The 13547-nt window shown below is 43.1% G+C and overlaps 1 protein-coding gene across 1 annotated transcript; it reads right to left on the reverse strand.

The window, feature by feature from the left end:
- Positions 1 to 772: 772 nt before the first annotated feature.
- LOC134455268 (thread biopolymer filament subunit gamma-like) lies at positions 773 to 13172 on the reverse strand. Its single transcript, XM_063206288.1, has 10 exons — positions 12472 to 13172; positions 12055 to 12115; positions 11480 to 11575; positions 10742 to 10918; positions 9085 to 9210; positions 4715 to 4935; positions 3653 to 3805; positions 2253 to 2302; positions 1094 to 1147; positions 773 to 868 (listed from the first exon to the last, which is right to left on the reverse strand). Exons 1-10 carry the CDS (start codon positions 13170 to 13172, stop codon positions 828 to 830), a joined length of 1680 nt encoding a protein of 559 aa, XP_063062358.1. The 3' UTR covers positions 773 to 827.
- Between the last annotated feature and the right edge of the window lie 375 nt (positions 13173 to 13547).

A 13547-nucleotide genomic window follows, 5' to 3' on the forward strand; every position in this document is an offset into this window, starting at 1 on the left:
GTATTGTATATGTTTTTCCATTTTGCCAGTCTGCTATAAAAGCTTGACTAATATAACGGATGCACTGCCTATAGCAATCGGTCACCTACAAAAATGGACACCTTATGTCAGAGTTTGTCTGTCCTGTCTACTGTGGAAATCTGACGAATAAGATTGATTCACTGCCAATACCAGTTCAACTGTGAAGTCCTCCCATCTCCAAAAATGAAAACCTTACACATTCTGAGTCTGACACATAGTTAAGATTAAGTTCAGTTTCAGACCAAATTTAGAAATTCGAAAAGAAATAAGAAAGAGTCGATTGCTAGTTCTTTTTAGATTGGTGAAAGCCAAGTTACAACCTCGTTAAAATTTGCCTGGTTAGGCTACTACAAGAAAACAGTAATGTCCTCCTTGCTCCTGTACACTACTGTACACATACTATCTTGTAGGTCAACAGGAAGGACTTCCATAGTTACAAATAATGAATGAGGATCACCAAAGAAACTCAGATACAGATGTTTGAAATGTATTTATAAAGGTGCAAGATTAGCATTTCGACAAAGTGTCTTGTTCAGGCCTTCAACTCTAGTCAGATGATGCGTAGAGTCTCAATTCAACTTGGGTCTGACCACTCCACTGCTCCATTCTAGAGTGACCTGAAAACATTTTTCATCAATACATTGCAAGGAAACCTGAAAGAGTATGGAAAGGTTTTTGAAAAGGCTTTCAAAGTGACAACACTGATGCACAATGATGAGTGAAAGACTGTTTATTGCTGTGAAGGCATGACGCTGCCTTGGTCCTTGGTCTTGTGATGTCTGCTCTCCTCCCAGCCATCTCATCTCTCAGTCCTCTGGCTCTGAAGAGGTCATGTTCACAATCTCCTCTGCATAAGAAAAAATAGTTGAATTAAGTTTTTGCAACCATTTCAGATTTCCCTGTGTACGCACGCACGCATGCACGCATACATGCACGCACGCATGCACGCATACACACACACATGCATGCACGCACACATGCACGCATGCATGCACGCATGCACTCACACATGCACGCACACATGCACACACGTATACACGCGCGCACACCAGAGACTTAAAAAGAATCTTACCTCTAATTATAATTTCTGCTTTTCTTGTTTCAACCGTAGTTTCAACTGTAGTCTCTGAAAAGATGGATAGAAATACCTATATATTGATATATGTCTTCTGTGTGTGTGTGAGTGTGTGTGTGTGTTGCTTACTTTTATTCTGAAATAAATGATAGAAGTGCGCGTTAATGCTCCCAGTGATTTATTTGCACGACGTTTCAGACCTTCGTCCTTTCTCAAGTGCAACCTTACTTTTATTCTCCCATTTTTTACTTGTGATTATTAATGAATTGTCAACATGCAAAGAAGTTGCTTTTGCCGTTAGCTGGTTTCAGTCCCATGTCCTGGCTTCGAGACAGAGACCGAGAGAGTGGCGTTGGTGGGTGGTGGGTGGGTGAGTCACTGGGGCCCGCTGGATGGTATACTGTATATATGGGAACATTGTGTTTTGTGTGTGTGTGTGTGTGTGTGTGTGTGTGTGTGTGTGTGTGTGTGTGTGTGTGTGTGTGTGTGTGTGTGTGTGTGTGTGCGTGTGTGTGTGTGTGTGTCTGATCTGAACCAGACAGCACAGCACAGGTGCCGATACCAGCACCTCTCTCTGAACCACAAACTGACAATGGGGCTAACAGCAACTTTCACTATTCATCGGGATACTGAGAAAGGCAAGCTCTCGGTTGAGAGACCCAGAGAGCTCAGAAGTGCTGTGGCTGCACTGTGTGCTTTCTCAGATCTTGATGGCTGGCTGATGGCTCTTCAGTTCTATATTACTGGAACCTAGCCTATAAATCTAGACGCCCCTAGAGGCCGCAAATTGAAGGGGTTTAGCTCGCAAGGCTAACTGGAAACACCACCTACAGTACACAGTGTGATGCCACCTCTATGACAGTTAAAACATGCTGACAGGATACACTTAAAGCAAATAAAATATAAAACAACAGTCTGTAGTACCTGTTGCCATGACTGTGTGAACGTTATTTACATCATCATACCGTAGTGGCTGTGACTTATAACAGTGTTAAATGCTTATTTCAGAAATTACATAATTGAGAATCATTTATAAAATTGAACTCTGCGCCACAAAAACATCACTACAATAGCATTGGAAAGAAAATACCAATGCCACTTAAATGTTTAGAGGTGACGTGTTGAAATGAGGCTTCTTCCTGTTCTTACAGCTTACCTGAGTAGCACTGTGATGATATTGACTCTGTCAAAGTGGTTGACGATGCCCTGGAAAACAAGATAAGAGACTTGCGTAACTTGTGTATTGTGCATTCAGCAGTAGCTAGATAACAACTCAGCATACCACAGAAACACATGGCACAGCTGTTTGTTTCAAACGTCACTCGCAGCACATCAGAGCCCCCATCACAGGTCACAGATGTGGAGGGGAGAGATGACACAAACACACACATGGTGACCTACTACTAGTGATGACGTAAGTCATTTGCTGTGTCTCAGATGGCGCACTTGTGTACTTAGGGCACTATGTTTTAGTGCGTAACCAATACAGTACACTATACACACTCAAACATAGTGCCTGAAGTGCACAAGTGTGCCACAGCAATTCTGTGGGTCGGCGTGATGTCACAATTGCTTTACAAGGCCGCAGCCATGTTAAAACGGGGGAAACATTACCATTAGCGCCTATGCCAGGAAAGTGCTTAATTTAGCTGAATGTCAATAAACAAGCTAGCAAACGGAACCTAACTTCCTCTATCATCTGGGGCCTATACTACAAAGCTGGTTAAGGATAAGTTAAGGTTAAGTTAAGAATTAAATCATCTAATACAAGAGCTTTTCTTAAGAAAATGAGCACTCCAGGCATTTCTATTAGATGATTTACCTCTTAACTTAACCTTAACTTATCCTGAACCAGCTTTGTAGTGTAAGCCCCTGCTGTTATGTTCTCTCCCACCTCATGAAACATCAGAGCTGACAAACCAGTATGTGACCATCAGGGCCATTGACAATTTTGGCTGGGCCCTGGAAAAAGTAATCTGAATGGGTCCCTCCCATCAATCCATAAAAAGTTGCTGGGACATATGACCCATTTATACCCCCCTGATGGCTGACATTAGCGCCAATAGGAGAAACAGCACATTTTCCCTCAAAATAAATATGGCTGCCACCTGATTATTGGTGATGACGTGAGCCGAAATGTCCCGATGTCTGACTTCAAGTATGGGCCTTGTGACGTTAGACACCTTGCATTCTAAACAGGTATACTGTAAGTATCTGGTTCCTGTTTCATTTAAAAAATGGAACTCACAGAACTGTCAAACCACGCACTGTTGCAAAGCGATCAGTGTCACAGGAAATGTCTTCACAAAGTAACTGCCAAAGAATGATGAAAAATGTAAGGTGGAACTACGACAAAACTATTACCCTGCAGTTACTGTATATTCTAGAACCGAAACCTACATCGAATGTTCAGATGAGCACAGTATTCAGCACTAAGAGACATGGCCAAGGTAAGACAGCCAACCCAACAACCATTCAGCAATCAGTTTGTTAGATTTCTTTTGTAAGTGAAAAAGACTGATGGGGAAGAGAGGAGAAATGAGCTGACATATGTACCTTTCCATTTCCTCTGAGCCCTGTGCCAGAGAGAGCATGTCCTGCATGGCGGGATTGACAGGAGATGAGCTTCTGACGGACGTGGCGGGAGATTTGGACAGGTTCAGGGAGGAGGAGGCGGCAGAGGCGGCACTAAACGCGGCAGAGAAATCACTAGAGAAGGAGAAAAAAGCAAAAACATCCCATACAGTCCAAATTAAACAAGTTCAAGAATAAGATTTTAAACTGTTACAAGAATGTAAGGTAGGCCATAGTGCAAAAGGTTGGCCATAATCAGGGTAGGGCATGATCTTAATTTATGAATAGAATGCCAGACAATTGTATTATGTTACAGATGACCTCACAGTAGAGTTGCAGTGTAGAGATATTTCACTTCATTGCATATATCCACATACCGGGTATCCAATCCATATATAAACAATTAGGGGTGGGCGATATGGCAAAAATGTCATATCACGATTTTTTAAACATAAAATCTCAATTCCGATTTTTATCACGATCTTCCATTGAAAAAATAACAACAACCAAAAAATACTTGCAATTTGTAATTAGCAATTGATTAAATGTAAACACACTGATGACACTCTCATAAAGTGCACAATTGGAATACAATAATGTAAAGAATAAAAGTGAAGACAACAACACTAAGTAAGTAGACATCACTCTGGTACTGATAGTAAACATCCTCACTGCAAGACTTCTCCATTTGGCAGATTTGAGACGATCTTGTACTCGATTTCACGATTCACGATTTAATATCGTCATATCGCCCACCCCTATATACAATATACAAATCATATGTTTACACGTGTGTGAGTGTGTTTTTACTCAAAACTAACCCTTCTTTGCATCTGCACTTGTCGTTCTGTATATTTCCTGTACTTATATCTGCTAGCGATGTTGGCTATGATTATGTCCTCTTTTGAAAGTCGCTTTGGTTATAAAGCGTCTGCCAAATGCAATGTAATGTAATGTAATGTAATGTAATAATACACATGGAGTAGCCGACATGACAACTAAACTAAACTAATGATTTAGAAGTATGTGTGTCCATCCATTTACCTGCTTTCCATGCCCTCTAGGAGCACCTTGTAGCTGTGTATCTCGGTGTCCAGGGCCAGCTTGATGTCCAGCAGCTCCTGGTAGCTGAGGATCTGCTTGAGGAGGTCGCTCTTGGCCCCCTCGATGGACACCTCCAGCCCCCGGATCTGGGCCTCGTAGCCGGCCACGGCACCGCTGGACTGAGCCTGGGCCTCCACCAGCTGCTGCTCCAGGGACACCGACTGGAGCCGACATGGAGGGAGGGAAGAAGGAGGAGGTGGAGAGCAGAATGGATGAAGGACAAAGATTAGTTCAGTTCAGATACCCTATTCAGTTAGTTCTTCAGATAGTTAAATCATTGTTACTATCATGAATGCATGTTGAATGAAGCGGTCTCTTTTGGTTTCTATTTAATGAATCCTACTGCTCCAGGGACACTAACTGGAGGCGACATGGATAGGAGGGAGGGAAGTGGAGGTGGTAGAGAGCGGAATGGGAGAATGGATAAATTACCCTATTCAGTTAGTTTTTTAGATAGTTACATCATTTGTATAATCTTGAATGCATGTTGAATGTGAATGTTGAATGAAATATTTCGGTTTCTATTTAATGAATCCTGCTGCTCTAGGGATACCAACTGGAGGTGATATGGAGGGAACAGGAGGAGGTGGAGAGCAGAATGGGGAAAGGAAAAAAGATCAGTTTCGATACCCTATTCAATTAGTTCTTTAGTGTTAGATCATTGGAGTTGTCTTGAATGAAAAATGTAATTGTCTATTTCCATTGAATGAGTTCTGCTGCTCTAGGGACACCAACTGGAGGTGGCATGGAGGGAAGGGTAGGTGGTAGAGGGCAGAATGGGGAAAGGACGAAGATTAGTTCAGTTCAGATATCATATTCAGTCAGTTACATGATATTACATTTCAGTATATTAGTTGTAGTTACATTAGTTCTTTAGATAGATATGTATAGCATTGGTGTTATGTTGAGAGAATGTTGAATATGAATGTTGAATGAAATGTTCTATTTCTGTTTGTATTGAATGAGTCCCGCTGTTCCTGGGACACTGACTGGGGTGGGACATTGACTGGGCCTCTTACCTAGTCATGGCTCTAGGGACACTGACTGGAAATGATAGATCAGTGGTTCTCAACCTTTCTCAACCCCCTTGACCTAATCATAAGCCTGCCAATGGCCCCCCTTAGTATTGAAAAATAGAATAGACTATGTTGATTTCATATAGCTACCCGAGTGAGGACAAGTAAGTGTGACCTCATCTCACAACTTATTATTTATATTTCAATAAAGCCAATGGCCTTTATGTTTTAAACTAATCATATGTTCACATTTAGTGTTAGCTGTTCAAGCAGGTTATAAAATTGATGTGTTTGATAATGTGTAGAGTGGAAAACACGTGGGGTTATTACAATGTGTGGATTTTGAATAAAGTAAGCATAACTATGGGACCGCAAGAGAGGTCTTTTCATTTGGGGGGTTAAGATACTGAACCGTCTTCAGGCTGTGTTGAGGCGGAAGGCCTTTAGGAAGCAGTAGAAAGACACCAGGAGGTCACTATGACCTGGTTGGCTGTAACAGATGTGTGAGTACCGGTTTTAACTGTATTAATCTTGGATATTGTATGATTATGATCCAAAGTTATGTTGTCACCCCTATGTTCTACGACGGAATATGCACGTCCTTTCATGCAAAATACAAGTTCAAGGATGAAACCAGCGCAAGCTAGCGGGGACGGTGACAAGTGACCTGTTGACGTAGCAACATCGTCTCCAAGGACACGTGGTACTGTGCCAGGCAGAGGAGCAGGGGCACATGAACATGTGAAGGATGACCGGAAGTGTGTGTGTGTGTGCACATGTATAACCCTAACATCTTTGGCCCTTTTCTAGAACCAGGACGAATGGGCCGGCGACTCCTTTTGTATGTGGCAATGTGAGTGTCTGCGTGTATGAGTGTGTTTGTATATGTCCATCGCGGGATGCGGAAAGAAGACGGCCTATGTGGTGTGGATTAAGGATAGACCGATATATATATCGGTTCGATATCAGGTTGATATTTGCATTTTTTAAGTGTATCGGTATCGGCTGATACGCGTGTGATTTTGGCCGATACGCAATATTTATTATTTTAGGTCATTCGGGTTTTTTTATAAGCACCAAGACACTTGATTTTTTGCATTACTTGATTGTTAGACATTACTTGATTGTTAGAGTGGGTGTTTAAATGTTACAAGTTCTACCTCAATTTGATAATGTTAAAGGAATGTTATTTTTAACTGGAGACCTGGAATATTTGTCATTTTTAACCTTTTTTTTAAACCCATATCGGCTCCAAATATCGGGTATTGGAAATTGGGTATCGGCCAAGGGTGATGAAAAAAAATCGGTATCGCATCAGCCAGATAGATATAAGAGAATTCTATCAAGTAAGTTAAGTGAGACATTTCTCTGAAACAGTCATGACTGATGATCACCTCTGCAGTTGTGACCACCCATTTACCAGCAATCATGATGATTTGACGCTTTTTGAGTGTTGTAGTGATATAAAACTCATGTTGGTAATACCCTAAATGTACGTCAGTATCTTCTGGTAAAATTTCAGAACCCTTGGTGTTCGGTGGTTAGAACAACCAACCACTTCCTTTGTTTTCGTTTTCTTTCTCTCTTTCATTCTCTCTCTCTTTCATTCTCTCTCTCTCTCTCTCTCTCTCTTTCATTCTCTCTCTCTCTCTCTCTCTCTCTCTCTCTCTCTCTCTCTCTCTCTCTCTCTGCAGTGATTTACATAACATTCGAGTGGCAGTGTGCGTTAGCAGTATGCATGCATGAACACCATTGGCTATGTATATACATACAGTACTGTTGAGGGGAATACCGTCTCTCAACTTTCACAGTAGCAATGCCGCAGATGACTCACATTGGTCAGTCTGTTGCTTTCAAACTTTAAGAGTCACACCAGGTGACATGACATTTTGATTTGTTTGGCCAAAACGTCTTATCAGATTTACATTATAATTAGTTGCCAATCTGTCTGTCTGTTTTTTGTCTGACACAGATCCCGTATTCTCTCGATACAGCTACCCGTCGAGTTGAGCAGCAAACTGCTGTTAGGGTTAGGGTTTGGGTTAGGGCTGTGTTCAGAGGCCACTGATAGTCTATTTAATTTCCAACTGCCAATTTTGACAGAGCACCGGCCCAACCTCTGTCCTTCATGCCATTTAAAGCATTGATGCCTAAGGCACCTGCAAAAAAAAATGCCCAAGCCCTTTTTAGGAAAAAGCACCCTCAGTTTGTAAAATCTAAATATCTCAGCCTACGGAGCACATAAAAACATGAAATGAGTTGCATTTAAAAGCTCAGACCCTCATCTTACATGACAATGTGTTCATTCGGCTGTAATATACCCACATTTAAAAAAAAAAATCTCATGAGCCTGAATGCTGCGCTCATGCAGCTTCAGATGCCTGGGTCAATGTTGCGTATACGCAGTGTTTCTCAACCTTTTTTTAGGCGAGGCACCCTTTCAATTCATGAAAAATTTCGAGTCACCCCAAACCAACAAGCCATAACATGGCATGGCATCTGATACCACACAAGCTTAGAAAAGTAACACATTTGGAAACGTCACACGACCTACGTTCGAAGTTGCAGCTGACTGGGGCGACCTATATGTACTTTATTGTGCGTAAATGGCAGATGAAAGATTCCACTGACTAGCATTAACTTATCAATTTAGACAAATATGTATTACATATTAGATAATTTATGTATCAGCCACATTTCCGCGGCACCCCTGATGGGGGCCTGCGGCACCCCAGGGTGCCCCGGCACCCCTGTTGAGAAACACTGCCGTATACGCAGCATCCAGCATCAATGGGTTACGTAAGGGATAATGTATTGTCCACACGTGACTATAGGAAAATATTTTCCCGACGAGGCGAATAACACCCCCCGACGCCGAAGGCTATTATTCTAGTGTTGTTGCAATTCGTCTTGAGACGTTTGAGAAGTGGTTGGTTACCGGAGCATCAGTGGGCCACCAGCAGCGTGCGCTAATCGCGCTGCTGCCATAGGCCTACTGCTAAAAATCAGAAGGCAAGACATATCAGTGAAGATATGACCGATCTACTTGCGGAGTGATCTCTGAAGTGACCAAACTCGTTGCCATTGGCAGCGGGTATTATTAGGTGGGCATTACAGAAAAGTAGTGACCACCGAACGTTGGGTCCGCCCATTGAAAGTGAATGGGAGCTCTTGCACCATTCTAGAGTGCCGTATAATAAGGTAATATAAGAATGCTCCCTCTCGCCAAGTGTTGAATGAGCTCTGCAACATTCCCTGTGCACTACAACGTCCCTGCCCATCAGACCTCTGTACCTTGTGGACAAGGTTCTCCAGCTCCAGCTGTAGTGTCAGCAGCTCCTTCTTGGAGGTGCTCACCTCCTCCTTGGTGGTGGACAGCGCGGTGGTGGTGCTCTCCTCCTCCGCCTTAAACTCCTCCATCTGAACGCCACAGTAAAGATTTGTGATTTTTGTCCATATGTTTAGTGTAACTGCACATTGTAGACTTTCAAACTTCTGTGTTAACCCTGTTACATATATTTTTGACAATAAAGTAAACTTGTCTGACTTGACTTGCCTTAACTTGAAAGGGGGGCATTAAAGGTACACTGTGCAGGAAATGGTCAAAAAAGGTACTGCAACTATGCGGTTCTTTGAAACTGGGCTGTCTATTGCCAAATTAGCGAACCATGGAGAAGATCCCCCTCTTCATGTATGAAAAGTGCAAGTTTTCCAGTTATAATGAATATTACTTAGAATTTGATGGTGGTGGTAAATATTCATGAAAAAGGTAACATTAGTGAGTGGGTAGCCTGAATTCTGGAAATGAACAACTAAAAATCTCACACAGTGTCCCTTTAAGGACTACATTATGGCATTGCTATTACACGGCTTTATACTTCATACTTTTCACAATAATGTTATTACACTACAAACTTTATTCCAAAAGTTAATTTTATCCAAGAGAAAAAAAGCTTCAGGTAGATGAACCAGAGTGACAAAAGGTGTAACAAAGTTAGAGTATCCAGGGGGGGCGCTGTGGCACGACGCGCTGGGCCCCCTACATTTGGGCTTTCATGCCCATGGGGACCCCGGTTCGAGTCCCAATCCTCCCTCATCTATCTCTTTCCCACTCTCAGCATCTGTCAGCATCTCATACTGTCCTGTCAATGGGGGCATAAAAAGCCCCTACAATATATATTAAAAAACTTTAAAAAAGTTAGAGTATCCAGGGGGCAAAGGTTAGCGTTAATGAATACAGGCGTCCAACCCAGAACCTGTCTGATATACTGTAGGCCAGTTTTGATAAGAGAGGAAGTAGCGACTCTCAGAGTCTCATCTTGGGACTAGACAAGATCAGGGTCGTGACGTGAGTTCCTTGTAAACATTGTGGGTGTCATGACTCACGTCCAAACAACACCAATGAATTTGTTTCCAGACTTTGGTCAGAGTGATGCCAGGGCATTAAGTATACGTATGTAGGTTTTTCTAATGTATCAGACTTAGTTTTAAATATGAGTTTTCTGCCCATCACTTGACAGAGAGTGGAGATTGTCATGCCAAACACCTAGGCTACCTCTTCCTAGGATATTCGGTACAAACCACTTCACTTTCACTGAAGCTGATGGACCATACCATTCCCAAAGTCAAAGTCGGACCATAGACTTTAGACATCTCACAATTCACAAAAACAAAACATGGACTACTCTCTCTGTGTTCAAAGGGTATCTTAAGACGTGCACGCACGCACGCACGCACACACACACACACACACACACACACACACACACACACACACACACACACACACACACACACACACACACACACACACACACACTTGTTGTTGCCTAAATGTGTTTGGTCTAGTCCACACACTCTAGAGCACAGGATTTCATCACTCTCATCTCTCAGTTCATTGTAAACACAATCGCCATGACGACCTCCTGCTGAGGTTACCCGTGTAGCCTACCTTGGCTTTGTAGTACGTGTCTGCCTCCTCCTTATGTGTCCGCACGGTTGCCTCATACTCAGCCCGGATCTTGTTTAGGGCTTCTGTGATGTCGAAGGATTTGCCTGTGTCCACCTCGATGATTGACGAGGATGTGTCAAAGGATTTTCCCAGTTTGGTTTCAAGACCGGCCATCTCCTGTAATGTCCATCACAGCAGTCAGTGACACTCTGTCAAAGTATGTGTTGGAGCTCACCAAAGGCGAATTAATCCTGAAGAAAGCCAGAGGCTGACATGCTGTCAACATTTTTGTGTGCAAGTTCAGGTATACACACCCCTATGAAAATAAACACTACGGTAAAAGCAGCATTAAGTTCCACCTCAATTGCCCTAGAGGTTGAGAGCAGAATGGTCTTTCATGCAATCATGCCCTTTCATGATTCAATATTTCCTGAAAAAGCTTAACTACACCATGACGACATTGCTATGACATTACATAGCATGACTGTACATGACTGCCCTAGGTAACAGATTAAGACATGGTCATTACTTGCAATTTGTTAGCAATAAGGTTATAACAGAGGCCTTGCATGAAAGGGTTAACAAAGCAAAGTGTGGCAAATCGAATTCAGAAAAACTTTTCACCTGTTCCATTGAGCTACTGAAACAATCTAGGAAAAAGCATTATTCCCCAGGGTTAAACTAAAAAAAACTGCTCAGTGTAGATTAATAACTATGTCTCTAAGGGGCTTTCAGTACCTCTTGCTGCATTTTTTCAATGAAGTCCAGTTCATCCTTCAGCTGGCCCTTCTGAAAGTCTAACTCCTCGTGAAGCTCAGCCGCTGCCTTGATGTCCTGCCCAACACACAACCACAAACGGAATCTTCCTAATGAACATAATGTGTCTGTGAAGGTTCCAGAGATGTACAAAATAGAAGTTTAAGAACTGTTCTGGATGTAATTACAACAGTAGCAGTATTACATTGCATAGTTGCAACCATCATACTACTAGTGTTGTAACAAAATTCACAACAGTACTTTTACTTATACTTTATACATCTTTGGAAGATTTTCATTCATTCAGATCATCTCAGTCGATAGAGTTTAGTTTACTCAACACTTAAAATGGAGCATTGGATATAAGAATAAAAATGCATGAAGCATCCTCATTGTCAAAACAACAACACTATAAACATAGCTGTAAATAAAAGCATCAGCTACTAATAACCTGTTTTCCACTGCCGGTTTTCTGGTAGGCCTATAACTTGACAAAGTGCGACTCGGCTGCCAATTTTTGTTGGTAAGTGTCATGCAATCTAATGCGATGAGTTTACCTTTCTCATGGCCTCAATGTCAGTCTCCAACTGTAGTTTCACACCTTGCTCGAAGTCAAACCTGCGAAACGTGTAGGTGAGAAAAAAAAACATCACAACAGCCACTCATGAACATGCACACATGAGTTCATGAGCATATGCCCTGCAAAAAAAGTATACCCAGTAAACCACTGTTCTTAAATTATTTTCCATAGAACCCGCAGCAATGGCAGAACCACAGCCACTTCCTTTCAAGACCTACAGTACACCAGTCATGCCTTATGAAAGTGTATTGTAAAAGTTTATTAACAATTTACTGTCTGCTAGAAATAATAGATCAAAAGCCGAAGTAACACAATACAAGTTTATAAAAGTGGCCCATGTACTGTAGTAGGCCTAATCAAGAGGACTGCATTACTGCATCACTGAAAAACTTACTTGGCCTTCAGTTCATGAGCCACACCACGAATGCCATCCAGCTTGATCTCCAGTTTCACCACGTCGATGGAGGCCTTGGCAATGTTGTCGCGGTACTCCTGCAGCTGTGTTTCCTGCTCGGCCGCTGACACTGTGATGTTGGTGTCGGTGGTCATGTCCGAGCCGCCGGTCAGCTCGGTCAGACGAGCCTCCAGAGCGCTGTTCTCCCTCTGAAGGTCCTGTACCCGCGCCACAAAGCTGGAGAAGCGTGTGTTCAGCGAAGACAGAGTGCTCTTCTGAGTCTCCCGTGACATGAGAGTCCCAAACGAAGCAGACGCAGCACCACCGGTAGCACCAGCACCTGAAGCGGCAGCACTGCCGCCAACTCCACCAGCTCTGGCTCCAGATCCACCCATGGAGGAGAGCATTGCTGCTGCTCCACCTCCACCTACCGCTCCAGCTCCAGCTCCGGCCGACATCCCTGCACCTCTCAGGCCTAAGCCTAAAGTAGAGGCCCCTCCACCCACACCCCCCATACCCATACCCATACCGAGACCCATTCCTCCAAGTCCCAGCCCCATGCCCATGCCCAGACCCAGACCGGCTCCGGAGTGAAGGCCCATACCTGAGCTAAGGCCACCGCCAGAAAAGCCCCCAGCAGACAGGCCGAGCATCCCACCTGCCCCATAGGACCCAGTGGAGCCAGCAAACATCGCAGGCATGCTTATGGAGGATGTGTGGGGTGTAGGGAGGACGAGAGAGAGAGGGAGAAGAAGAAGCACTCCCTGGTTGGAAGTGGGGGTAGTATATATATGTTCAGAAAAGATAACCCCAAGGGGAAGGGGTGTGATTAGTTGGAGAGAGTAAGGAAAACATAGCTGAAGGGGATGTGTGGAGAAGCGAGTGGAGAGAACAAGAATGGCTTGCTACTGAAGCATGTATATACCCAGAGGCATAACTTTGACACATAAGCAAGCATATCCATCAGGGTTATTTATGGTCCCATAAAATTATACATCCACCCCGTAGCACTGAAAAAGCACAGTGCAGCAGATGTACATTTGGACAGATCGAGTCTTATTTTCAAAGTATAAAAA

This window comes from Engraulis encrasicolus, chromosome 9, assembly GCF_034702125.1.
Source record: "Engraulis encrasicolus isolate BLACKSEA-1 chromosome 9, IST_EnEncr_1.0, whole genome shotgun sequence".
Taxonomy (NCBI): Eukaryota; Metazoa; Chordata; class Actinopteri; order Clupeiformes; family Engraulidae; genus Engraulis; species Engraulis encrasicolus.